Here is a 27,582-nt window from a genome sequence, read left to right as displayed (position 1 = left end):
TTCCTCTCCTCAATCAAATGGTGTTGCAAAACGCAAAAATCAAACACTTAAAGAAATGATGAATGCTATGTTAATAAGTTTGGGATTACCACAAAACATGTGAGGAAGGCTATTTTAATGGCAAATAATCTTCTTAATAAAATACCTCTTAAGAAAATGAAAAAGACACCATATGAACTATGGAAATGTCATCCTCCATCCTACCAATACTTGAAAGTGTGGGGATGTTTGGTTAAGGTTGAGATACCTAAGCCTAAATAAGTAAAAATCGATCCTAAAATGATAGATTGCATATTTATTGGATATGCTAATAATAGTAGTGTATATCAATTTCTTGTACACAAATCCGAAATACAAGACGCAGACGAAGGGACCATAATCGAAACAAGGAATGTAACATTCTTTGAAAATATTTTTCCTTGCAAAGATAAGGAAAACACGTGTTCTAACAAGAGAACATATGAAACTACCAATGAAACTTTAAATGAGGAAGAACTAAGACATAGTAAAAGGGTTCGGACTTCTAAGACATTTGGTCCGAATTTTCTAACCTATATGATAAAGGATGATCCAAAGACTTCCGATGAAGCAATGGCTACACCGGAAGCACCGTATTGTAAATAAGCAATTAATAGCGAGATAGATTTTATAATGCAAAACCATTAGTGAAAGTTGGTTGATTTACCTACCTATAACAAGCCTTTAGAATGCAAATGGATATTCAATAAAAAAAATTGAAACCTGATAGATCCATCAATAAATATAAGGTTAGATTGGTTGCTAAAGGATATAGGCAAAAAGAAGGACTTGACTTCTTTGATACCTACTCACCTGTGACTAGAATCATGTCGATAAGGTTGTTAATAGCAATCGCGGCAATACACAATCTTGAGATTCATCAAATGGATGTAAAGACGGCATTCCTAAACGGTGACTTAAAAGAGGAGATTTACATGGAGCAATCGAAATGGTTCGTTTCTCCTAACCAAAAACACAAAGTGTGTAAACTTCTTAAATCATTGTATAGATTAAAACAGGCTCCTAAACAATGGCACCAAAAGTGTAACAAAACAATGTTGTCAAATGAATTCAAGATCTACGATTGTGACAAATGTGTATATATTAAACATATACCGAATGCATATGTAATTGTATGTCTATATGTGGACGATATGTTAATAATAGGCAATAGTCACGAAATGTTGCTTAACACCAAAAAGATGCTAACAAAGCATTTCAATATGAAAGATATTAGTGTGGCAGATGAATCCAAGGGATTAAAATCTCTAGAACGTAGGATGTTATTGTCCTTTCACAATCTCACTGCATAGAAAAAATACGTAAAAAGCTTGACATGTTTGAGGAAAGTCCTGCGAGAACTCCTCTAGATCCAAGTATGTACTTAGTCAAGAATACGGGAGAAAGCGTATCACAACTAAGGTATTCACAAATAATTAACAGTCTTATGTATATTACAAACTACACTCGACCAAATATCACTTTTACGGTGAATAAATTCAGTAGGTTTACAAGTAATCCAAGCCATGATCATTAGAAAGCTTTGACGAGTGTTCTAAGGTACTTGAAGTATACCTTGACCTATGGATTACACTTCACAAAATATCCTGCAGTACTAGAAGGATATTGTGATGCGAATTAGATATCCGATATGAAGGATTCCAAGTTCACTAGTGGTTATTATTCACCATTGGTGGAGCTGTTGTATCAAGGAAATCAACAAAGCAAACGTGCATAGCTTGATCAACAATGAAATCTGAGTTTATTGCTTTGGACAAAGTTGGAGAAGAACCAGAATGAATTTGAAATTTCTTAGAAAATGTTCCATGTTGGGTACATCAATTGCATTGAGCACTCATTCTCCTCTTGCAAATCTCTCATTTCTATTTCTATAGCATTTTCTTACATTTCCTTTGTAAAGTGGAAATTTTGTCAAAAGTTTGTCAGTTTCTTGTGATTTGAAGTGCTGCTACCACAAGTTGTGAATCCATTGTATCTTGAGAGACAAGTGTCATTCACTGTGAGCACCGTAGCGGGACAATTTTTCTTAAGGAAAGAGATAACGTCTCGCTTTGGATTATTCTCTATTTTTTACTCCTTAATTCTTGTTTTGCGTAATCGTTTACCACATTTATATATACCGAAACTCTGTTCAAATTTTCGTTCATATATATTGTGTTTTGATCATACTCCTGTGGGTTAAACATGGTCAAACAAATATATCAAAAACCAAACCTCCACATAGCTCGTTTCTATAAGTCGTCTCCAACAAGAATTACTCTTACCATCCATGGGAGGAAAGGACTCTATGTGGCATCTAGGATTGCTCTTCTAGATACTCGATTTTCTAATTATTAGCATGCTTGTTATGCGAGACAATAATCATAACAATGTCTTCAAATTTCAACATGCCAACAGCTGATCCACGGCTATTCTCTGTCCTTAAGTTGGAAGTTCAGATTATAGGCTCAGTCCCTTCCTATAAGTGTAATTACTTATGGAGATACACTCCACTACTAGGTGACTTATCGAATCTAAAATTATTTCCTGAATATCTGCTTTCCACAAGTACAGATGATGCCCTCCTTCTAAATGCACGGATGCAATGAACTCTAGGAACCAAAATGAACTTTTGGTGCAGAAATGGGCTAGAAATGAAATGGAAATGGTGCATGTGACCTTTGAACCCCACCAGAGTTACAATCTGTGTAGTTTAATGTGACTGTCCAAGTGTGCAGCTAATATACTTGGATAAAAGATGAGCTGGTATCTATTGACGGTTGGGTTTTATCGAATTCAGACACAGATTCTAAATTAAGAGTTTAAAATATGGCTGTAAACAATTATTACTAAAATTCAGCCAACTTTCAACAAGTTTTAGGAAGCTTCCCACCTTGGAAAATGACAATTTGAGTTTGTTTGGTTAGGAAACGTAGGGATCAAAGGTGATAACATCAGGCAATGACATTGTCATAATTTCGATTTGTTGCAAAGGCAATATGTTAAGGATCATGTATCCGTTGAGGGTAAAACTTTGTGGACTTTGTAATGAAGATGTTAGATTTGCTATTGATAAAATAGAGAGTCATTCAGAGGTAGGGAACACCAATTATCTAATCATGATTTCTCTACTAAATCTATTATAAGGAAGCATGGCTAGTGAGCAATCAACCAACAACCTCTGTGCTTCAGTCCCTAGAAAAGGGCAATTTGGGAGGCTATCCTTATACAGTAAATGCGCTGTTCTTAGGGGCTGCAGAGGGAAACAAAGGGCCTATTTTAGGCACCTTTAAGGAAGGCCTAAGTTCTTGTATGGGGTTGAGAATCCATCAAGAGACATTGGCCTTTGTGGCCTTCGGCAAGCACTATAAGGGGCCCAAATGTTACCAATAGAGCGTTGCCGTGCTCTAAGAGCTACATTAAGCATGCAGTAACAGCTCTAGGTGGAATGAGCTAATGAGAAAAGCACACTAAATGTCTCATATGCTAACTTGTGTTCATTGACTATGAATTTTGGCCTTGTCATGGGTTCGTTGGCTAAAAATGCAATTGTAGTGCGACACTGCATAGTTGAGGGAATATGGCAATGTTAGATATTGCAAGAACGAATATGCTATAAAGGTACTTCTAATTAGCAATGAATAAACGAATGACCTTGCTTGAGCTAGGCTCTGACAAAGGACAAGGCAACAAGCATTAAGCTAAAATGCTCGTAGAATGTGATGAACACAAGGATTGCATCTAGTGTGTATGCTTCAAAAAGACTGCATATTGTGCATGAGCATCCGAGTAAATTAGAAGATGTGCATTGCAAATGGGAAAACGCCTTGGCACCAAGTGCAATGTAGGGATGCGTTCAGATGATTACACACTAGTAAACCTTGTGGATAGAAATATGCAACGGGTCATATCTAGACTCTTGACATATGTTGACAAAAGATAGTTGAACGGAGTGAGACTACTACTGCATGGATGCGAAAAATAGTACCACTACAAGACTCAGAGTCAACCTGTGTAATTCATCGAAGTGCATATCCTCTATTTTGAATGTTGACAGGTCCATGTCACACCGTATCACGTGTCCGTGTCCGTGTCCGTATCCGTGCTTTTAGCATCTATTTAACAGTTAATATTATTAGGGAATTTTTAGCATCCAAAATTATCTGCATACATTTTGCCTAATTAAAACCCTTATAATCTTTCTTGAGGTACATATAAATGAACCATATGCCAAAAACCAAATACAGATTACATAAATTCTTGAGAAACATAGAACGATTTACTAGACACCACCATACAAGACAGCAAACAAGAATATTTAACTTCTTTAATATTGTTCAAGTATCCTGTAGATGTCTCAATGATTGCCTCAAAGAGATGAGAACAAGACGTGTAGATCCAAGAATGTTGGTTCCTTATTTTCCACACAAGTCAATCTCTCTCTTGGATGGTCTGTAACTCAATGGACTGAGACTATAAATGCAAGTGTTTTCTCGTTTGGATTTGATTGAAATTTCATCCGATGTAGTCCTAAATCCTGGAATATTACAGGAAGAAGAAGATGGTCTTATCCCTGTTAAGCTGGCTCTGCAGGAATTCCCAACTGCTTTGTCTCTGGCACATTGAACACCATCAACACTAGGCACTTCAAATATGTATATTCCATACTTATTTGTAGTTCTGTTCACCGAAAATGATATCCGTTCTGTTGTTCTTGAAGAAATTGCTATGAATATGCAATCTATTCTAACTTCTACTCCTGGTTAGATCCAATAAAAAATGACAGAGTTATGATTTTATAATAAAACTATTATACGGTAAAGTACGAGTACTGTTCAATCTTCCTTACCCGGCAAGAAGTAGCTGTGCTTGGAGAAGGTGTTGTTGGAGCAGAAGTCACAATATACCATGCCCATGACAATGATCTGGGACTGGGATTTCGAGTCGGGTTTTTTGGGTTCAACTTGCAAAGGGAATGAGATAGTTAACAAGGAAGAAAACATAAAGAGAATAATGGAAGAGGCCATTGTAGAAAAAAAACAGAGAGAAGACACTCATAAGCTGCTTAAAGTGAAATATAATTTGGATTGTGCATGTGTGATGCAGATAATGAGTGCCAGTTGTTGAGAATACTTGTTCTGAGCTAGGAGTTGAAACGCCTTTTTCTCAATGCACATACAAACAAATGCATGTGAATTTCCTTTGGAAGATTGTGCTAATATGTTTATATCCAAATATATTACTAGACAGGATTGAACACGATATTTACAAAAAAACAAAGAAAAAAAAAAGGATGATCATATTTTTCTTGTCACTGTACATAGAAATCATAACGAAACTTCTTGTCAGCTGCACAACTTGCTTACTAAAAATTGTTTAAAATAAGATGCAATTAGTGAGCTTGATGCAGACCAGTATGGGGGACTGCTCTCGCTTCAAAAGTCAAGTTAGAATGGAGAAGTTTAATTGGTGAATATTTTCATTTACCTTAGAGGGCGCAGTTGAATTTATATATCCATATTATTAATCAAGTCCCACTACTTGAGTGGGCTCGATTAGTGTGGAAAATATTTCTTAGAAAAGAATATGTTTTCCTTATTTTGAGGAAAAACAAAAATCTACTTAACAAAATGTTTTCGTCAAAAAAAAAAAAAAAAAAACACTAGGCATATTTTCAAATGTTTGAAAATATTTTTATAGAAAAAATAGCAATCAACCGGTCCAAAAGTTAGAATTCAAGTGAAAATATTTCCATCGAAAATTTTCCAATTAATCTTTCTTGGATAGTCTATCGATAATTAAGGCTATAAAAAAAAACAAAAAAATACAAACTCCCAGACCTTGAACCAATAATTAGGAGTGGGCGAGATTTGGTTCGGTCCGGTTCTCAAAGGAATTGAGCCGAACCGAATACCAATGAGAATCTTGGAAATGGAGCCATAGGTTTCATATCTAACTCTAGAATCGAATTGAACCAGAACCGAACCAATTGATTCCGATTCGATCTGGTCTAGTTTTTTATATTGAAAAATTATAAAAATAAATAAAGTATAAAACTACTTATCTTTTGAAAAAAGACAAAAATAGAGTATGAAACCAATTTTTATTCTTTGAATCTAAACGCCAAAAATCAATTGAATAAGGCAACAAATATAAATTCAATTTAAAGCTCAAGATCAACTCATAAAAGCAAAAAAAAGATAAATTATTCAACAAAGCATAAATGGTAAAATCTAGATTGCAGAATAAATTTTAAGACAATTTGTAAAATAATAACTTGATTAACTCTAGTAATCCTCAAATATCTTGATTCTTAATGGCTGGTCACTTTGGAAACAACGAATAATTTGAATTCTTATGAAATATTGAACTAAAAATATATTTTTCCTATTGAGTTGCATTAAAGTTATGAAATTGTAAAGAATTTATAAAATTATTTAGACTTGAATTTTGATTGCCCATTTAAGAAAGTAAAAAATATGGAAAACGAAATATTAATGTGAGATAATTTTGAAGTCTAATATTTAAAAATGGTATCTTAGTGCCAGTAAAAAGTGAAAATTGGGAGAACTGAATTCCCTATTGATTCTCAAAGCAATACCAATGACCGAATTAGAACCGATCGATTCTCGATGCTTTGTTCCAAAATCGACCCAATAAAATCAATCAGTTCGATTTCGATTCTTCTATCAAACAAGTTCCCAGTGTATCTTAGTGCAAGCAAGAAGAGAAAATTGAGAGAATCGAAACCAAGCTAGAACTTATTGGTTCTCGATGCATTGTCCCAAAATCAACCCATTTAATTGAAGAACGGAAACAGAACCAACTGATTCTATTTGGTTCGGTTCGATCCTGTTCCACCGGTTCCCGAATAAAACGCCCACCTCTACCTGAAAATGAGGGGAGCTACACGTACATTAAGGGGGCCAGCCGTTCGCATTTGATAGGCGGGTGGAGATGTGTAGAATGTTTCTAGAAAAATAAAGATAACTGGGAGTTTGGATATGTTCCATATTTACAACTGACTGGATTTATGTAGATTGCAGACATTGGTCGAGGCATTAAATGACAAGATTTGGACATGCACGAGAATCTTCCCATTTTCTGCAGTTGAGACAAAATCGTGTTGAGAATTTATTACTTTTAACTAATCCATAAGAGGAAATGAATCCATAAAATTTTTAACAAATTTAGTAGCTTTATGTATCACGATTATGCAACAAATCTCTTCAATGTTATAAAAAAGTAGAAATCTGAACATCCCAAAGACCCAAAATAACAACACAAACAGGATTAGGTTAAAATACGACTAAAAGAATATAGCATGCCTGTCAACATTGACACGACCATAAATCCATGCTACTGTATACATAACCCATCCTTTTTGAGGGAATCGAGTCCATTGACCCCGTATTCTTGTATAGAAATGATGTAGCTATAATCGTACACGAAGCAACAAATTCATAAAATGCATATACATAATAACAAGCCACCATTACACCGAATGCCGTTGTACAGATATTGAAATATTCCCTTACCCACAAGATAAAAAGATGAATCAAACTTGCATACTCACAATATGGAACATGAACAAATGCTTTTCTTTGGCAGCTTGTCAACCTTCTTTTCTGTGAAAAAAATAAAATAACTTCTTTCAGCAACTACATCGAGAAAGTAACTGTGAATTTCATATAATCACAAGCCTAGGAATTGTTTCACTGTAATGCTCACAAAAACAATGAAATTGTATTTAGTTTTAATAACACCACCTTAGATACAAGCTCCACAATTTAGCCAAAGCAATTACGAACGAGGAAAAAAGGATTTCCCCAAGCATGCCACACTCAGAAACGTTCTGCATATGAATGCCCATTCAAGGAAAACAAGACTGTGGATAATGGAGACTTACGCGAACAGTGGTTGATAGAGACATACAAAATGTAACAAAAAGACGAGACCGTGAGCATTTTATAGAATATTAATTTCTTTATCATGTAAAAATATATCTCATTTTCATAACCTTAAAGGACATAGTAGAAGCATGATATTGAAGGACATGTGCATAAATGTCATCAGAATGGTCGTGGCCATTATTTATATGAAGTTTTATTTTTTTTTAAATTCCTCTATGAATAGGAAATATAATCATTGTACTTAACTCTTCCAAACCATCGATGATAATCATGTCACTATCTCGATTTTAAGAACCTTATTTATGTACATCATCCTCGAAAACAGTCAAATATTTAATCCCCATGCTCGCTTCTGGTAAAAAAAAAATGGATAGCCAAATATAGAGACTTTTGGGCATTTAGCCAGATAAACTTTCATTACTTGCCGTACTACTTCCCATTAGCTTGAAAAATGAAATTGGGATATGCTGCCTTGACCTAGGAATTGTTTCACTGTAAGGCTCACAAATCCTCATTCGATTATGGCGAAAATAATTTTTATCCCATCTGCCACTTAATTTTAACTATCTCAATACTTCTAGCATACGCATTTTCTTGACCTAAAGAAGTTTCTAGCCAATAATTAGGGTCAATATACAGAAGACATTTGAAAACTCCCCATTGTCCAGGACAGGCATGGAATAATCACACGTGGAAGGGAATCAATTAAACTCAGTATCACTCATCCACACACACACCCCCATCTAGGACGTTGAAACCTTCTTTGATGGAAAGTAGAAGCAGTTATTCCCAAAACTAATTGATCATTATCAAGAAATAAAACACAGCTCTTGTTCGTAGATTCAAGATTAAATATATGAAAACCAAGTCTAAACAGACTATCTTATGTTGACAGAACTTTTTCTCTTTATGAAATGAGAAAGCATAAGCCAAAATAAAGTTTCTTGAACATAATTTCAATTTCAATTGAAGAGATGGTCGTAAGAGATTTCTTCTATGCCTGGACTGTAACAGTTGATTTAAGAAGCTATAGTTGATAGGAAAAGAAAAAAGTTGGTTAAGGTGGGTGGCCTCTTGGGACCAATGCGCTACTGGATGTTAATCACAGCAACAAAAGCAACTCTGTTAAAAGCAGGTAACAATAAATTAACAATACAAGAATTAATTTTTTGTTCATGAATAACCTCATTTTCAACAGTCCAAAGAATAAGCAAATCTGACATAGATAAACAGTCAATATATTGTAGGGTACCAACAACTAACTCAAGTGCTACGTGGAAAATACAAAAAGAAGTGCTGTTCAAAAAAAGGCAAGAAACGACACATAGAAGTTGAATACAGCAGGTCTTCCTTCCCCTCAAAAGGAAAACATTAACAGTCCAGTATATAAGGTTCATGTTTAGTAAAGATTAAAATCTAGATTTTAATTTAAGTCAAAGTTAACAATTAATTTTAACTATATATTTGATGGGACCCACAACTTTTCAATAACACATTTCATTAACTTTTATCAAAATTTACTAAAAATCTGATTTTAACCCCTACCGAATAGGGATAAAGTAAAATGTACAGCAACACACCAAAAAGATTTTGGGCAGATCTTAATATATGATCAACTAGAAACCTTGGAACATCATTGATAGCAAACAAGCATTGTCCACATAAAAATTAAGTATAAGAATTTATAAGGGCAGACAACTTGGTCGAGTGAGCTGCTCATTGGCTGTCAACGCGCACGAGCTGGCTCGCATGTGTGCTTGTTGGCTGGTGTGCAAGCCAACTCGTGAACTTGGCTTGCAAACCCAACAAGACTTGTTGGCTTTTAAAAGATTTGCATGGAATTAATGGAAATCTTTTATAAACTTTTATAAACTTTCGTTTAAAATTTTTATAGATTTATAATTCATAAGACTTTTGAAGACTTTCATTTAGACTAGAATTCATATCGGTCTATTGCAATAGTAAAGTTCTCATATAGGAGGTGGTAGTTCGATCCCCACAATTCCCTTTTTCCTCCCCCATCTAATAAGAAATGTTTGTAAAATAATAAAAATTGTAAGTCACCGTAATTAAATATATAAATAATAAAAATACCTAGAATATAAAAATTTCATAATTCTTTGATTAAAAATAAAAACATGAAGTTAGTGAATAAGTAATTGTTTGATAATGAGCAACGAATACTCGTCTTTCTGCTAAATAAAATGTATTGAACTCATAATCAATAGATATTTTTATGAAGTAAATTGATACCGATTGTCCAATCATTTGATAACCAGAGTCATTTTTTGATAAATCATCTTATAAGCCAGGTTCAAAGAATTTGATTATTCTTTTTTTCTGTCGTTAGGGTGAAAAACTGAAAAACTGAACCAAGAATTATCTTTCTTCATCATCAATCGAATTACTGCTTGCAACTCAAAATTCTATTTTGTCATCAATCACTATTATCAACATGTACCTTTAAAAAGTAAACAAAAAATCAATATATTTAAATTTAATTATAAATTATTATTTTTTTATATAACATCTAATAAAATTAAATTAAAAATCAAACTTTTTCATAAAAAAATGGATAAAAAAAGAAAAAATTTATAAGAATTTACAATTACAATTTATTGTTCTCATAAAAAATAAAGATAAAAAATAAAAGAAAAAAATATACAATTGCACCAAGCCCATGTTTGAGCCCCATTTCTTCAAAAATTCATTTTTATAACACTCATTTTCAAGCACACATTCTCTAATGAAATAATTTTATACGTAAATTGAAAACTTGTTCTTACTGTTAAACCACACATTCTTAAAAATCACCATTCAAAAATATATTTTTTCCCCAAAATGGGGCTCAAACAAATGTTAAGTCATGACCTGGGGGAAGGGATCTTATCCCTTACCAGACACTCATTAGTTTCGAATGAAGCATGAAGAGTACCCTAGCAAGCACCTACTCCCATAAAAAATCTTGCATAATTTATAATTCACTTACTACAATTTTTTTAAATTGTATTCACTAAAATGATTCCAAATTTAATTTAAACTCTAATGTTTGGCTTATTTCTTTTGAGATCATGAAAATTTTGAAGGTTTTCATTTATGCGACCAATGCATGCGCGAGTATCTACTATACCACTGCTCTTATTGTTCAAGCTCATTTTTTAATACTGTTAAAATTTTGGAACATATAGAGATTATTCATTTTTTGACGACATTAAAGCAAGGGTTAATCTGCTTCTAGCTTACAGCCCCCTCACATGAAGGGCCTGTGCTAATCGTGGGCCCCCCTCATGCGAAGGATGTACACCAAGTATGACTCTTATTGCAACTATGGAGATGTCATTCTAGAAATATTGATAACACTTGCCAACGTTATACTCTTTAGCTATAATTATAGACCCTTGTATTAACTTATAATGTTGTAAAAGTATTATTAAACAAACTTCTTTGCATTTAACATCTGGCAATTGTTTGATTCCTATTATTTTCAAAATACATTTTTTCTCTCTTCTTTACAATTATACATTCTTTAATAAAATAATATTGTACGAAAGCCTAAAATTTTTCCTTATTTTAACAACATATTCTCTATCAATCTACTATTATAAAATGCATTTTTAGCAAAAAAATGGGGCTCAAACAAGTGCTTGATGTACCATAACACAATGTGATATAGAAAGCACTTAGAGTCCATTTGATTGTAAAAATGAAATTGAATTGAAAACGAATTCTAGAGAATTGAATTGCCTAGAAATTGTTTTTCTAGGAATGGTAAATTATTGTGTTTGATTGATATAATTTTCCACATAGAAAATGTTAAAATAAAAGTGTTTTTTAGTGTTTGTTTGGCTTTATTTTACATGAAAATTGTCAATTAAAGGGATAGATTTTACTGGTATTGGGAATGAAATTTGTTTCCATTGCCAACAAAAAAAAATAATAATAAGAAAGTCATCTATCTTTTAGTATTCGTTTGACTTTGTTTTACATGAAAATTGTCAATTAAAGTAAAATATTTTTTTACAATAATTCTTAGAATTTATTTCCATTGTCAAAATAATAATAATAAAAAAAACACAAAAAAATAGAAAATAAAAATTATGAACAGTGCCCGGAAAATCAATTCCCACCACATAGGTGGGAATTGATTTTCTCACAAAACCATGAAAAATACAATTTCCAAGAAAAGCAAGAATCCAAATTCCATGGAAAAAATAGGGTATCAAACACTACAAAATGGGTGAAAAATGAAATTTGAATTCCATTTTCCATGAAATTGGCCCCTATCAAACATGGCCTTAGTGAAATTCATATTCCCATTATGATGCCAAATAAAGTAAGAACAATGATCCACCACCAATTCCTTCTACAATTAGTCATTTGTAGATGATATTGTATGGACCTATATAAGTAAGGAAGTTCACCTTTTCATTTTTCTTCTAGTTCTAGTACCAGAAAAAACGAAATCCGTTTTGAGTTAAGATATTTTTCATACCACATTATTAATGTGTTAAATAAAGGAGAATAAAAAAATTGATCTTCTCAGATAAATAAAAAACAAAATATGATATTATATTTGATAGAACATGATCTACTAACACATTCAGCGTCAGCTGAAGCATCGAAAGCTACGTTTAGTGTAAGGATAAGGTTTTGTTTGACGAAATATGTAGGTTGAAAGAAGAAGATTGAAAACAGATATATATAATGTGCTTGAAGAAATGACAAGATGCAAACTATCAAATATCATATACAAAGGCTAATGAAATTGTTTATGATTTCCAGTAATTATAATTTTCACGAATTGTTTAAGATACAAGACTGTAAGTTGTAGCTATACTACCATACATTACCATTTCATAATTTTTTTTATTTTTTTTATTTTTTTAAAATGTGTGGGAAATATTTAGTCACATAACTTAGCTTTATCTACATATCGCTTAGTCCATCTCAAGCCCAGATAAATGAACATTTTTGTAATTGTATACACTTTGACAAAAGAATTTTTTAATTTGATACAAATTTACTTCATCAATTTTCGGGAACAAAAATGTATTTTTCACTTTTTTCCCAAAAAAAAAAGGAGGGAACATATGCGATGCTCGTGCACCGAAGCGCGAGTTGGCAGGACGAGCTAAGCCGAAATTTTTTTAAATGAGCCAACTCATGCTCGACTCGCTTTAAAAGGGAACGTTAGTAGGCTTGCCCGATGGGCATAGCCGAGCCCAACTGTGGGCAAGCCGAGCCAGTTTGGCTCGATCCATTAACATCCCTATACACAATTAGATTGGAGGGCGAACAACATGAAAATTTTGGAATGGGTGGAACTTACTACTGCAAGTAGCAGGATTTCAAAAATAAGGACGTAACTAGCTTTTATTACATATCATACAAGTAGGAGCTTCCTATACAAGGAACAGAAAAGAAGGGAAGCACGAAGCAATATAATCAACCAAGAAGTTCAAGTTCAGAGACTACCTGTTTTTGCTTTAGCCAAGGACAGTTGTACAACAGCATGCATAGTGATAACACCTTTAGGTAGCTCCCCAAAAGGCATATTGCATTGGCCAACAGTCTTACTATTTTCCAAAATTTTACCAGCACTAATCAATTTCACATCATTTGCAGACTTTGGTGCAATTTTCTTATCTAAAACAAAAAGAACAATTTTGTCCAATCAAAAACAACAAATGGTAAGAAGCATTTAAGAAAAGCTGATAATAAGCAGTCTAAGACAAGAGTTCAAGCAACAAATATACCTCAAGTTACGATCTTAGTTTATTATAATAAATTCTGCATGGCATGACGTATATTTGCAAGGAAGACGAAACTAAATTGACTGTTCCAATTTGTGGAGCAAGCACTATCAGATATGAAAACCTGCTCTCTTTTCCAATCTTTATTTTTCATGTTTCAACCCTTTCTCTATCTCTCTTTTGTAATTATATAACATTTTACCACATAACTACAAAATTTTTATCAAGGTACAATTTACTCTCTTGCACAGTGCACATATTGATTAACCTTTCCATGTCGACTTAGATCAAGACAATACTATAACTAGGAGGAAGATTCTGTTTAAGCATCCCAATACAATATTCATGTAGTTTTTTCAAAATCGATCTCCATATCAAAGGGAAGAGAGACAGAATCGACCAAATGATAGTTCAAGATCCTAGGCCATACTACACTTCCTCATTAATCACACACAAGAAGAGTCAATAATCTAATGAGACGAACCATAGTTTCGCAATTACATATAGCACGTTTTATTCCAATCAAAAAGTTTCAAATTCCATGAAAAGCTCGATATACATCCTCAATTAAGAAAAACAAAATTAAATATAAAAAATAGCAGCCAAAAAAAAAAAAAACCCAACCTTTGGGCCACTCGGTGACAACTCTCTCCTTCAGCATGGCGATGGTGGCGGCCGGCAAATACCGAAAGGGGCCAATATCTGATCCATCATACAATCTAAATTTGATCTCCGCCAAGTCTTCTTCCGGCATTTGTTTTACTTTTCCCCCAAAATTTCTCAAATATATTCAAGTAAATCCTCGCTTTTCCAGCAATCCTTCGATAAAATCCTTAATCAATTCCTAAAGAATCCTTCTGACAAACCCCACCTAACACAAAGCCTCAGTATTACGTAAAGAAAATCAATTAAAAGAAGCGAAAATAATTTCGTTCACTTATTTTAGAAGAGCTGTAATAAATTTTGAAATTGATGAACCCTAGACCGGATCCCGAGCCTTAACGCGTTTGCCAGCGGGTCGGTGTGTGAATATTTGTCTGACTGCTCAGCTTTTGTCATTTATAATACCACAATTTTTTTGCGAGTTAAATGTTCTCGCCGCTGAACTTTGCATCTTATTGATCAAACTTTCAATCTTGTCTCGTTAACCACTGAACTTCATTCCATCCAACTTCATTACTAATCGGTTGAAATCCGTTCGCATACAAAATGACGTGGTAGATGGAAAAACCGTGTGGTCAGTTAAATTCTTCCAAATATGAATCTCATTGAAAAGCCAGATCCAACTCAGCATACCCAAACACACCTTTGAGAACCCGTATTGAAGGACGCTTTCATTTAATTGACCCAATTGCTTCCTTCTCCAAGAAACACGAACTATAGAACAAAGTGAAGAAAACCCTAAGCCCCAAATCCAGAAAATCAACCATCCAACCAATTTTAACAACTCAATGACCTAAATACTTGTGGGAAAAAGTAGCACCCTTCTCATTTCAGTACTTTGACGGCATACTTGTTGGCGCTTACATGGACTGACATGAAGGTAATCTTTGATTTTTTGGGTTTTATGTTTTAGGCAATGGAAGAGCTCATTAACATGCTGAATATATATATGCAATTCTCGAGACTGCATTCGAAAAATTAATATTGGAATCATGGTAATAATTTGCCTCCAAATTTTGGAAAAAAAAGAAGAAGGAAAAAGCAAAAACTGAAAGGCCTTCATTCCAGGCTAAGATGTGTCGCAATGGCCACGGTTTGTTGTTCCATTTGTCATAGTTTGTCTTATATTTTGTCCGTCCTCTAATAATATGTATGTTTAATTAATTACATGAAAATGTCCCATTTAAGTGGGCTGAACATGTTGGCATAGCTTAATCCCATTTTGTTATAAACATTATCTTTATCTTTATTTTTTTCCTTTCATATTTGTGATGCGAAAGAAATACATTACATGAATTTAATATGGGCTTAAATTTTGACTATTTGCACTTATTCTTGCTGAATGTGGTTTAATTGTGTAACAGATTGTGAGGAAGATCCAGACTTCATTGACTCTGACCACGACTTTAAGTCCGAACAAAATGACATCAAATTTGATAGAAATGTAATTGAGGGGATTGAAATTGGACTGGATCATCGACAGGATGAAGTTCATCCCAACCAGAAAGAGTGCAACGATATCGAGGCGAATGAATTGGAACTGCTGTCGTCAGATGAACTACTTTTCCAATGTTCATCTAACGATGATGGTGGTTATCAGTTTCCTAAATTCAATTTTGATCAAGAGACGAGAAATCTTCAGTTCGAGGTAGGTCAAATATTCAGTTCTGCATCAAAGTTCCTAGAGGTGGTGCAAATGTACGGTGCACTAAACGGGTACAATGTAAAGTTTAAGGCAAATGATGAAAGGAGTGCAAGGAATTTGTAAATTGGGCTACCAACAATTTCATAGACACTGCAATTACATATTCTTCACCCGTCGATATATAAAGCAATTCAAGGCTGACCCGAACTGGAAGACCGAGTTAATTTTGGCAACAATGGAGAAGGATCTCTGCACAGACATTAGCAGAAATGTGGCATGAAAAATGCGGAGATATGTTAAAGAAATTTTAGTAGGAAATTTACAAGAGCAATTTAGGCAATTGCTTTCTTATGCAGCTGAGGTACTACGAAAAAATTTTGGGTCCACAGTCATAATTGCATTATAGGAGCAAATATTTAAGGGGATTTACATATGATTCAATTTTTGTAAGATAGGTTTTCGAGATGGTTGTAGGAAGGTAGTAGATGTTGACGGCGTCACTTAAGTTTCTTTTGGAGGGGTAATATTAACTGCAGTTGGTATTGACGCTAATGATAGCATTTATCTCGTTGCATATGTAGTTGTTCAGAAAGAAAATGCTACATCTTGGCGATGGTTTTTGACATATCTTTCTGAGGATATTAGTATTGGAGATGGAAGGGTTTGTACTCTAATGATGGACAGACATAAAGGGCTACAAAATGTGACAGATGAGTTATTCCCTGTGGCCGAGCACAGGTTCGATGTACGACATAAGTACACGAACTTCTTTAATGCTGGGTTTAAGAGTAAAATTCTTAAGAATTATTTATGGCGTACTACCAAGTCGACCACTGTTGCTGACTACTAACATTGGATGCAACAAATCCATCAACTAAGTGAGGAGGCATACCTATGGCTTATGGAACTAACCTTCATGAATATGATTCAAAAGAGTGGAGAGAAGATGATGAGATACACAGGACGCTTAGGTTTGAAGATCAAGAAAAAATTGCTCAAGAAAATTGAGAAATCGCGTGAATGTACATTGCACCTTTCAGGTGGTCCTAAATGGCAAGTTGAATGCAACTTCGGAACTTATGTTGTCGATCTACATGGAAGAACCTGTGCATGCATAGAGTGGCAGCTTATAGGCATACCTTGCATGCATGCAGTAATAGTGATAAAAGGGATTGCAGAAATGATCCAGAAGACTTCATCCAAAACTGCTACACGATTGAGATGTATATGCAGTGCTACAATAGTATCATGCATCCGATCAATGGTATGCATTTATGGCCACAGTTGGATATGCTTAATATCACTCTACCGTCGTGGGTTATGTCGCGAAAAGAAAAGAGACAAATAAATTGGAGAAAAGGAGCGGATGAAGACGTCATCGTGCATTCAGGAAAGAATAACTATATTCAGAGAAAAGGACGTCTGAAGATGATATGCTCAGTATGCAGAGAGCGGGGTCACAACAAGCGATACCATTCCAGGCCGGATGCTCTAGATTCTGTTAGTACGATGTTGCTTTCTTTCAGGTGATAATTCGAAGAATGTATCTAACTTTCACTTTTCGTGGACAGAATTGGTTTGACGGTAATATAGAACCGGTTATCACACAATGCGATAGAGCAGTCGATGATTGAGTTAGTACTCCTTTTGAATTATTTTTCTCAATGTCTGTTGTGATATTTTGTGGATTGCATGAGCATTTTGATAAGGTTAATGATTGCATTAGTAGGGAAAATGGTTCCAAAGGGAGGACAACGAGCATCATCGGACCATAGTCATGGGAACGAGCAAACATTCCACTTCATTCCAACCTCGACGTTGTATTGTGAACCGTACTCAGGTGGCCTAAAATCTGGTGCTGCAACAATGGTTTTTGCTCAACCAGATTCTATTCGTATTCCAACCGACGATGTGAACTTCGAAGATGTCGTAGATGACATGGTTGACTTGGGGGATGCGAAATTTGCTAGTACTAGAGCGCGATGCCACGAAAAAGAAGCCATACATATTGAAGTGTATAAGGAGGAACACATATTTAAAGTCAGTGTTTTTGGTTTTTGATACAAGCCGTGGTGGGAGTTGTTAAGCCTTTTGCATTTTCAATCGAATCTAACATACGGTAAGGGGTTTAGTATAGTGATAATAATATCTTATTAAAAAATGTATTCTAACTTGTTCGCATCCTATTGTTGCAGTGAAGCAAGCATGTGCCAGGCAAGATGAAATAGCCAAGTGTTTACAGTCGACTGACCTCTGGTTTCTTGGAGTAGCTTTTGAATTCTAATGTTGTCCAATGTAAATGTTGTTGACATGTACATTGTATACCTGTTGCCATGTATGACAGCTTGGGTATGGTTATTGATAACATATTAATGGCCAAAAGAAATATTTCTGAGATATGATATGGGAAATATAATCACCATTGTCCATAAGGATGTCTCGCATATAATTTTGGTATGGACGAGAGAATGTATGAATGTTTAAATAATGTATTCTATCTCAGTTGCTTTCACTAATTTACTAGTTAGTGAAATAATTATTTTGCATTACTTTGTTGCCTACAATATGCTTCTTATCAGGTATCACAATATTACTCTTTGAAATGAGGTCCACCTTTCGAAATAAAGCTCCTCTCTACCATTTCCCTCACCAAACATAGCTTGAAACGGTATAGAATTTATGAAATATTGTTTAGCTTAGATAAATCTCAGTCCAAACTTGAGGTTGACATGAAAATAGCGAAAGTTAAAAATCCTAATGGAGACATTGATGGAAATTAACAGAGAGTGGCAGTTCATAACAACGACGAATCCAAGATATAAGTCCAGCTAGGGTGGGTTGACCGTTGACGATCGAACTAGGGCAGGTTGATCGTTGATTGTTGATCATCGACGATCATAATAGTCCGATCGTTTAATAAAATTTGGTTACATAATACTAAAAGTTATTCAATATATATGAAAATCAAATAAAATATTAAAATCGTATACATATGAAAATATACTTCAATACAATCCAAAATAGTAAAAAAATACGATACAACCTTACTTAGTTACTCTATAACTGTAAACTTAGACAACTGCATTCTACAGGGTCTTATGATTTGAAATCCTTGCAATATTGCCTCATTCTCAAGTTTTTTAAAAATAGCTTTCTCTACATAAACTACCAAATTGTCATTCAACCAGTCATCTCCCATTTTGTTCCGCAAATCACTTTTAATTAGATTCATAGCAAAAAATACCCTTTCAACACTTGCAGTTGCCATAGGTAATATCAAAGCCAAGGTAAGCAACCTATAAACCAATGGAAAATAACAGGAACTTCTAGTTTCAACCAACTTCTGAACTATACAAGGTATGCTATTGAGATTAAAGAAAGCTTCATCCATTCTCACAAGCAAAAGAAACTTATCAAGTTGAGGTCTAAGTAATAAAAGATCTTTACTATTGAAGTCCAAAGAATAGAACTGAGCAAGACGTAGCAATTTATCCTTATCAGAAGCTACAAATGAATCTTTTGGAGTTAAACATGAAATGTAAGTAAAGAGCTCAGTAGTTGTTTCTGGAAAAAGATCAGTCAACTCTTGCAAGGTTGAGTCTATCTTAACGATACAAATCAACATAAAAGCGATGAAAATAAGTCACCTGCTGAGCTATACGCCTAGGTCGACCTTTCACTACTAAAATATCTTCCATATTGGGCACTAAAATATGTCCATCAACACAAAACTCAATCATCCTACAAAGTAAAGTATCCCAACCATTCTCTCTCTGGTTGTGCAATGCACACTTACACAAATTCATTAACCTCGTAGCATTCTGAATATCTTGATCCTTTTTCTGTAAGGCTTGTGAACGGTCGTCTGTAATTGAAAGAATTTTAAACATAAAGTAGAGACTGAGCACAAACTCAAAATTTTGCATAGCGTTCATCTGTCTTACAGCCGTAGATTTTTTATCTGAATGTATGCCATCTTCTGATATATTTTCAAGAACATCTATGATAGCATTAAACATATTAGTGAAACGAGTAATTATCAGTAGATGTGAGCCCCACCTAGTATCACCTGGGCATGCCAAACTCATTTCTTGAAATTGACCACTTCCACCAGTAAGTTTCCCAATATTAAACTTCTCCAGAATATTAGCTTGATAACTTGTTCGAATAGCATCTACACGCTCACATTATGCACCAACCAAATTCACAATAATAGCAAGTATGTCAAAAAAATCACCAAGCATACAATTCCTACGTGCCACATATACAATTGCCAACTGAAACTGGTGAGCAAAGTAATGAACATACATAGCATGTAGGCTTTCTCTTAGAATTAAAGCTTTCAACCCATTGAACTCACCCGACATATTACTTGCTCCATCATAACATTGACCTCTCAGGCTAGATATGCTCAAGCCATGTATAGAAACATTGCATCAGTGTCATCCTTTAGTGATTGGACACAAGTATCAGTGACATGGGATGATTAAGCCCAAAGTATAACACGGTGATTGTAGTATAGCCTTGGGACGTTGATCCACAAGGAGATGGGAAATGCTCAAATGATCAGAAGCTTAGTGGTTTCAGGAATTATTTGAAACTAGTTTATCCATTTGAAATGAAATTTAAATATCAATATGTAAAATTAGTGAAGCATTGGAATTCCCTCAATTGGGTTGGATCGATCAACATCAACAATTCATGTATTACTACTCAATTAGAGGTTTTCTTCTCAACTCTCTAATCGGAAAATCTAACATTAAAGATCACTTTAGTTCCTATCGTAATTCTAAAATTTAGAATTTCTAACACATTCTCACAATTTTTATTGGAGTAAGATCAAAAGTAACCATATATTTCAAGCATAAGATCATAAATAACCCACTAATAACATGAATGAAATTGCAACTCAATAAATATTTCAATCAAACAATAGAAAAAACATGATTGAATCTATGAAAGATCTAATAAAAATTAAACCAATTTCAAAATAAATTTATAATGAGAAAGTCTAAAATCTAGAATTGTTTGACAATAAAATACTAAATTACATGAGCAATTGATGTGATTTCCCAAAATCCAATGAGTTCCTTCCAAGCTTCACCGAGGGTTTTAGTTCTTCATGGAACTCTTGAGCCAAAAACCAAAGAAAATTGATGTGAGGATGAAGAGAGGTGTTCTCTATCCAGAAATTGATTTCAGGATGAAGAGTGGCATTCTCTGTCCAGTCTAGGGCTTAAAACCATGTGCCAAGTTGTTTTCAAAAGAGGTTGAACCGAATAAGGAAACTAAATTTTCGGCTAGAATATTATGTGCGACCACTTTCAGTATTTTGACCATAACTTTTCTCTCCCGATGTCCAATTAAGGCAATTCAAAGTGTGTTGGAAAGCTAATGCAAAGGAATAAAATTTTCTTGAAATAGATTTTTCAAATTCTGATGTTTACTGGGTCAAAAGTGGACTTCAATCTTGAGTTGAAAATTTGGAAAATCTTTATGCGGTTGGAATTTAATTTGTGAATATGTTATGGTCATATTTAACTTCTTTTGACTTCTAATTGCACCCAATAGACTTCTAGCTTTCTCGAATCATCATTCCATCGCCCGTCTCATATTTAGATTATTTGCAAATTCGTCCCTAAACTTTCACTTTCTTCTATTTTGGTCATTTTTTCGCTCTTTTCTTCTAAATTTCACATTTTCTACCAAAATGCAACCTGAATCAAAGTATAAGTATAATGAGTGCATTTTGATATCGAATAATCACACCAATGCAATAATTAAGAGGAGCAAAAATTATATTTTACACTCTTATCATGGGATATACCCAAAAGGCTCATTCACTTGCCCATTTTGTCAACAATCCTCAAAACAACTGCCATACGTCCTTTCATAGAATTATTACGAGCCTCGTCGACCAAAATTGAAAACAAATAATCACCTATCTCATTAATAATAGGCCTTGTCGTCTCTACGACACAACAATTAATCAAGTCCTTTTGGATGGTTGGTAAAGTCATTTGGTCATTTCCAGGAGCATTACTAAATAATACTTCTTTGATTTTCTTACAACGGACTGCATACTAGTTTAGTAACTCCATTAGATTTCCTCTATTAAGGAGTCTTTCGATTAATCATGGCCACGAAATGACAATCCTTGCATCAAGAGGAGTCTAGTACAATCTAGCATTGAATCAACCTAGTCCTATAACTTTGTTGTTGAAAACTACTTTAGCTAGAAATAACATAGGAAATACTTTGCTTTTGACTCATCAAGTTGGTACACTTTGCAAAAGCTTGATTATGATCACTATCAAAAAGACCGACATGAACTTTCAATGTCTTTTTGTGCTTCCAATCCCTAAAGCCGTTCTTAGTAAATCTATGTCCACCTCCTTGACCCCCTCTATCGAGTTTGAGCAAGTAGCAATGCAAATAGTACATCGCATCCTTTTCTATACTATATTCAAACCAATAAAATTCGGAGAACCATTCTTTCTGAAGACATCTATTATCATTTCTCATTGATCTTCTTGGAAAATCATGTTCATATGGTTGACAAGAACCCTTCTCTAAGTACACCATCCTAACATTATCTCTGATGTTAGGATCATATGACTTGATAGGAGGCATATTCCTGGATCAGATACAAGATCATCCACATTGAATTGAGCGTGGGACTTCTTTGTGTTATTCAATAACTCTTGTGCTCGACTAGAATCAGTGGCGGGACTAGATACACTACTAGAAGTAGAAGAAATGGGTATGAACTTTTATTTTGGTTGAAAAAATCGTTCCATAATCTGCAAAATACCGTAATTTATTTTTTAATTACAAAACATAAATTACTTATCATAAATCACAATTCGCAAACATAATTTCGTAAACATAAATTCCCAAATCATTAATCATAACTCATAAAACGTAAATTACTTATCATAATTCATAAATCACAATTCGAAATATTTTAATTCCCAAATGAATAAATCATAACATATTTAACATTAAGTCATTGACCTGAGGAAGGAATCTTTTGGCATTAATATTGGCTCCAACAAGAGAACTTGCTAGCCAAGTAGACCAAGAATTTTGCGATTCTGCTCCAAATATAGACACTCTATCAATGTCTATGGAGGGATACCAATTTCATGCCAAATTGATACCCTTAAAACATGGTGTTGAGAAGTTAGCACAACAAATTACAATGCGATAAAATTAAATTTGTCAATTTAGCAGTTAGCACTTAGCATATAGAAACAGGCACAGGGGCGAACCGACGAAGGAAGAAGTGTCTCGTCACTCTCGTGTGTAGGTACAGACCTCTTTTCTCGTTCATTACAGTGAACAAATCTGGGCAGAACAAGTCAAAAGAGGAAGTGTTAAACCAAAACTAATACAAACCACTGTACTTGCTAATTCAATACATAATACAAATCTAGGCAGGAAATCCATTTCTAATTAAATGCATAATAGACACTGAAAATAATTTGGTGAACTTATAATTGCACGTGATAGAATCGGGACTCACCAGAAAAAAATCCTTAAATCCAAATTTCCAAGGGAAATTTTACATTATTTAAGCACCAAACTAATTAACCCATTAAACAAATACACAAAGATAGACAATACAAGAATATAAAAATCGACCATATCCATGGGCGAACAGATAGTCCGGCATCATCGTGTCTCTTGTACAGCCAGTGCAAAGCACGGGCAAACAGCGATGAATGAAGAATTGAAGAAATTGGAAAAGAGTTTTTGCAATTTGGCTTCCCTCTTCCAGTTTCAGCTTTCCATTTGATTCAATTTTATTGGCTAATTAGATTTTGATGAATTGGATTATTTTCATTTAACAATTGGGCTAACAATAAGAGGCCTAAAATTTGAAGCCCTACAAAAAAAAAATAAAAAAAAAATAAAAATGGCCCTCTTATCTTCGTCTTCATTCCTTCTCCAAAGAGGCAGAGACAGAGACTCCGGAGCTTCTGCAACAGGCGCTAACCTGTGGTTTTGAAGATCTTGGTAGAGCCAGCACGTGCGGCCGTGCCTCTCATTGGGTGCTAGCTCCGCACCTGGCTCATAATGTCCGAACATGCAGGCTATTGGAAATTAACATTGATGGAAATGAGTAAATTGTATTCTAGTTGATGTTCACGTTAGTCACCAAATCAAAGTTAAGTGAGGCGAACAATTATAGTGCCATGATGTTCAAGCTTGAAAAGAGAATTTTTCTCTCATCATCATTGGAAACGAATTCCATAGTGATTAGGGGTAACAATACAGTTATATGCATTCAGCAACTAGTTGGAACTGATGAACTTGATTGCATCTAGTATGTATATATATGTTCTATACAGCTTGAATACAAAGGCCAAACAAGAACTTGAAGTTCAGATAGCTTGAATACCATGACAGCTAATAGCCAACAATTGCAACATGTAACTAAAAGAATACTTGCAAACATGTATTTCAAGAACGAAATTGATATACAAATGACATAATTTCCATAAAGTTTGAGACATAGAATCATTGAAATCACTAGCGAAAATTTCAAATTACTGGGGTTGTTCTACAATTACAAGTTCAATGTCTACATAAAGATTATTAAACTGGTGAACAACACCAGCTGGAAATTAACATAAATGGTTCAGTTTCACGGAGCTCTTCCATTTTGTTTCTCGTTATTTGTCTCTCATTTTCCCTTGCGAAAAGTAAATTTGACTGAGATATCCACTCATTTTCTTCGGTTATTTTAGCCATGTGCATCAACAAACTTGACAACTTATAAATTTCTGATCTATCGCTTGATTGACCCTCATATTCACAACATTCGTCCTCGTCAAGCCACTTGAAATAATTTCAATCGTTAGTATAGCAAAAGAATAGCTGTCCTAAGTTTCCAATCCTCTTTTCAACCTCCATGCATTTTTGAATTCCTTTGATGTATACTGGACATGCTTTTTTCGTCGAGCAATCCAACAAGTAGTGGCCCACCTTCTAGCAATCATGACACATCCCTTTGTTCCTTCCTCTCATTGTAATATGCTTCAAACCATGTGAGGAGAAAAATGACAAACAGGAGAAAATTAAACAACACTTACTGCAATTTCTACAAATTAAGTTTTTTCCAGGAATATTCAAAATACACAGACATTACATAAACTTGCCATGAACATTTTAACTACTAGCATTTCCTAAACAAATAGTATAACAAAATAATCCAACCCTTATCGAATTATGCAGCATATGGTTGTAGGATATATATTTCTATTTTTACAACATTATGAATCAATTGAAGTGAATACTGTAACAAAATGAAGATAGGCATGGGCTTTGTGAAGATAGATACAGTATACCAAATTTCCTAAATTCATATTTGTCTCCATTTAACTGAGAAAAAATAAAAAACATTGTTTGGCAGATAAATTCATATTCATCTCAATTTATGTAAGCAAACAACAAAAATGGAAATGGAAGAAGAGTAAAACAAGGTGAAATTGGTAGACGGAAGAAAGAAGTATTTTTCCCTAAAATTTTCCCTCGCACCACTATTCCATGTCGCACCATGTCACTTTATCGCTCAAGCTCAAATTGGTATCAAGAAAGATGAAATTTTTACCTTCACAACATGTCATCTGTTCCAACAAACAAGAGATTACTTCTGATTTTGGGTTTCTTCGTCGTTCTAGGAGTGATTAATTTTTGGATTGGGAGAGTTCTTAGCACAGAGGAGTTAAGGCTCTAGACTCCAATCGATTTGGGGTGGTACCAATTAAATGAGTTTTCAATTTTTAAAGTAGTGTGAGTAAAGGAGTTAAATGATGTGGAGCCAACATGGAAGCTGAGTTAGGTAACCCTTACAACTTGTATTTATTTAACTAGCCACATGGTTTTTTCCATCTACCACATCATTTCATATGCTAACGGATTTCATCCGGTGAGTAATGGAGTTGGATAGAGTGAAGTTTAGTGGCCAACGAGACAAGTTTGGAAGTTCGGTGAGTAAGTCGAAACATGATGCAAAGTTCAGTGGCTATCGAAACATTTAACTCATTTTTTTGCACCAAATTACACCAATTTGGTGTGCGACTTGTGATGGCCTTCATATAAGCTTGGGTACGATTTGATTGGAGTCAAAATCTAGGTATGGTTGCGATTTGGTTTGAGTCAATTTCAACTCCAACTCGAAATCGAAACCAAAACCAAATTAGTTGGTTTGGATGAATTTCAAACCCAACCAACCCACGCTAACTCTTAAACCGAACCAAACCAAACCGATCAAATCGATTTGATTTGGATCAGTTTGGTTTGATTAGTCAGTTTGGACTTTTAGTCCAAATGAATTTTTTTTTAAAAGAAATTATCTGAACTTTGGGCCTACTTAAATTACAAGAATTAAAATAACCAAATAATTTTATATTACAGGAGCTATTGACTAACAAATAAAATCAAGTTAATAGATGTATCGCCCCGATCTGTACGGATCGAAATGTCACTATAGCCATAAACTTAATAATTAACTATACTTTTAGCGGAAAGTATAAAGATTTAATTTAAGAATTTATTTAAGTATTGTATATTTATATATTTTTTAAATGACATAATTTAATACTAAAATAAATAATTTCAAAGACGTCTTTAGAATGATTTCCATGCATTTATCTATTGTTAATGTGAACATTAAAAGCAGGAAATAAAAGCAAATATTGTTGTCTTGCATTATATCTCAAGCGGCAATAGTCAAACGAAATTTATTTGCATAGCCATCGACTTCGAAAATTCATGAAATTTTCATGTAAAGTAGGAAACTCCTTATACAATGATATATCCAAAATTGACTTCTGTCGGCTAGATTTGAGTGATTTAAATATTTTTTTAAAATATTTTTCAAAAACTCGCAGCAACTCGGTTGAAAGGCAAATCAGTGCAGTTCACTTAAAATGATATATAAAATTCTACAGACATCAAAATGACACGATTTCAACTTTATTCGGTAGCTAATCCACGAGATTATCAAATCCTTGGTTTCTTCCAAAAATTTCAAGTAATGATTGAATTATAAATTTTTAAAATCAAGGCAGAAGCTGGAATTTCAAAGAAAATAGCAACATTAAATCGTTAACACTTTTTCTTTTTCTTTCTTTTTTGTAAACGGTGTTTCATAAGTTAATTTCTAGAATACATATCTACTTTTAAACATAACTTATTCATAACAAAATGTCCGTAGAATATAGTTCCACATACTACGTCCATAGAAATCTATTCAAAAGAAAACATAAACATTTCATAACCAAATTTAAAACATTAAATCACAGGCTTCTCTATGACATGTTGCATCTCTATCTACCATCATCCACACCCCAAGCAAGTCAAATCAATCTGTAGGAAGAAAATTAACCCATGAGTTTGAAACTCAATAGATATCATCGATCCATTTCATTTTCAAATATGATAATTCGAAATGTGGATTCATACCTTCGCACGTAGATGGATTTTTGACAAAATTCACGTAGAACCAGAGAATGATCATTCAGACTATAATAGTGTCAAAGCACCGTACCCGGAGTATATGCAGATAATGATCATAACA

General features: G+C 34.1%; 3 protein-coding genes across 4 annotated transcripts; all 3 read right to left on the bottom strand.

Annotated features, from left to right (window-relative positions):
* Window positions 1-4,246: 4,246 nt before the first annotated feature.
* LOC111397477 lies at window positions 4,247-5,611 on the bottom strand. Its single transcript, XM_023024427.1, has 2 exons — window positions 4,868-5,611; window positions 4,247-4,777 (listed from the first exon to the last, which is right to left on the bottom strand). Exons 1-2 carry the CDS (start codon window positions 5,043-5,045, stop codon window positions 4,434-4,436), a joined length of 522 nt encoding a protein of 173 aa, XP_022880195.1. The 5' UTR covers window positions 5,046-5,611; the 3' UTR covers window positions 4,247-4,433.
* A 1,622-nt stretch (window positions 5,612-7,233) lies between these two features.
* On the bottom strand, window positions 7,234-14,763 carry LOC111397476 (membrane-anchored ubiquitin-fold protein 4-like). 2 transcript variants are annotated; one of them, XM_023024424.1, is made up of 4 exons: window positions 14,309-14,763; window positions 13,407-13,577; window positions 7,788-7,922; window positions 7,234-7,646 (listed from the first exon to the last, which is right to left on the bottom strand). In XM_023024424.1, the coding sequence occupies exons 1-3, from the start codon at window positions 14,436-14,438 to the stop codon at window positions 7,822-7,824; spliced, it is 402 nt and encodes a 133-aa protein (XP_022880192.1). In that variant the 5' UTR covers window positions 14,439-14,763; the 3' UTR covers window positions 7,234-7,646; window positions 7,788-7,821. The 2 variants fall into 2 exon arrangements, with proteins under 2 accessions (XP_022880192.1, XP_022880193.1); XM_023024425.1 differs by lacking the exon at window positions 7,788-7,922.
* Window positions 14,764-19,044: 4,281 nt separating this feature from the next.
* On the bottom strand, window positions 19,045-22,625 carry LOC111398079. The gene is made up of 3 exons (XM_023025034.1): window positions 22,250-22,625; window positions 19,640-20,166; window positions 19,045-19,596 (listed from the first exon to the last, which is right to left on the bottom strand). Exons 1-3 carry the CDS (start codon window positions 22,623-22,625, stop codon window positions 19,045-19,047), a joined length of 1,455 nt encoding a protein of 484 aa, XP_022880802.1.
* Window positions 22,626-27,582: the final 4,957 nt, after the last annotated feature.

The sequence above is a fragment of the Olea europaea genome, chromosome 7 (assembly GCF_002742605.1).
Source record: "Olea europaea var. sylvestris chromosome 7, O_europaea_v1, whole genome shotgun sequence".
Lineage (NCBI taxonomy): Eukaryota > Viridiplantae > Streptophyta > Magnoliopsida > Lamiales > Oleaceae > Olea > Olea europaea.
The sequence above is the reverse complement of the archived record's forward strand: the minus strand, read 5'-3'. Positions and strand labels throughout refer to the sequence as shown.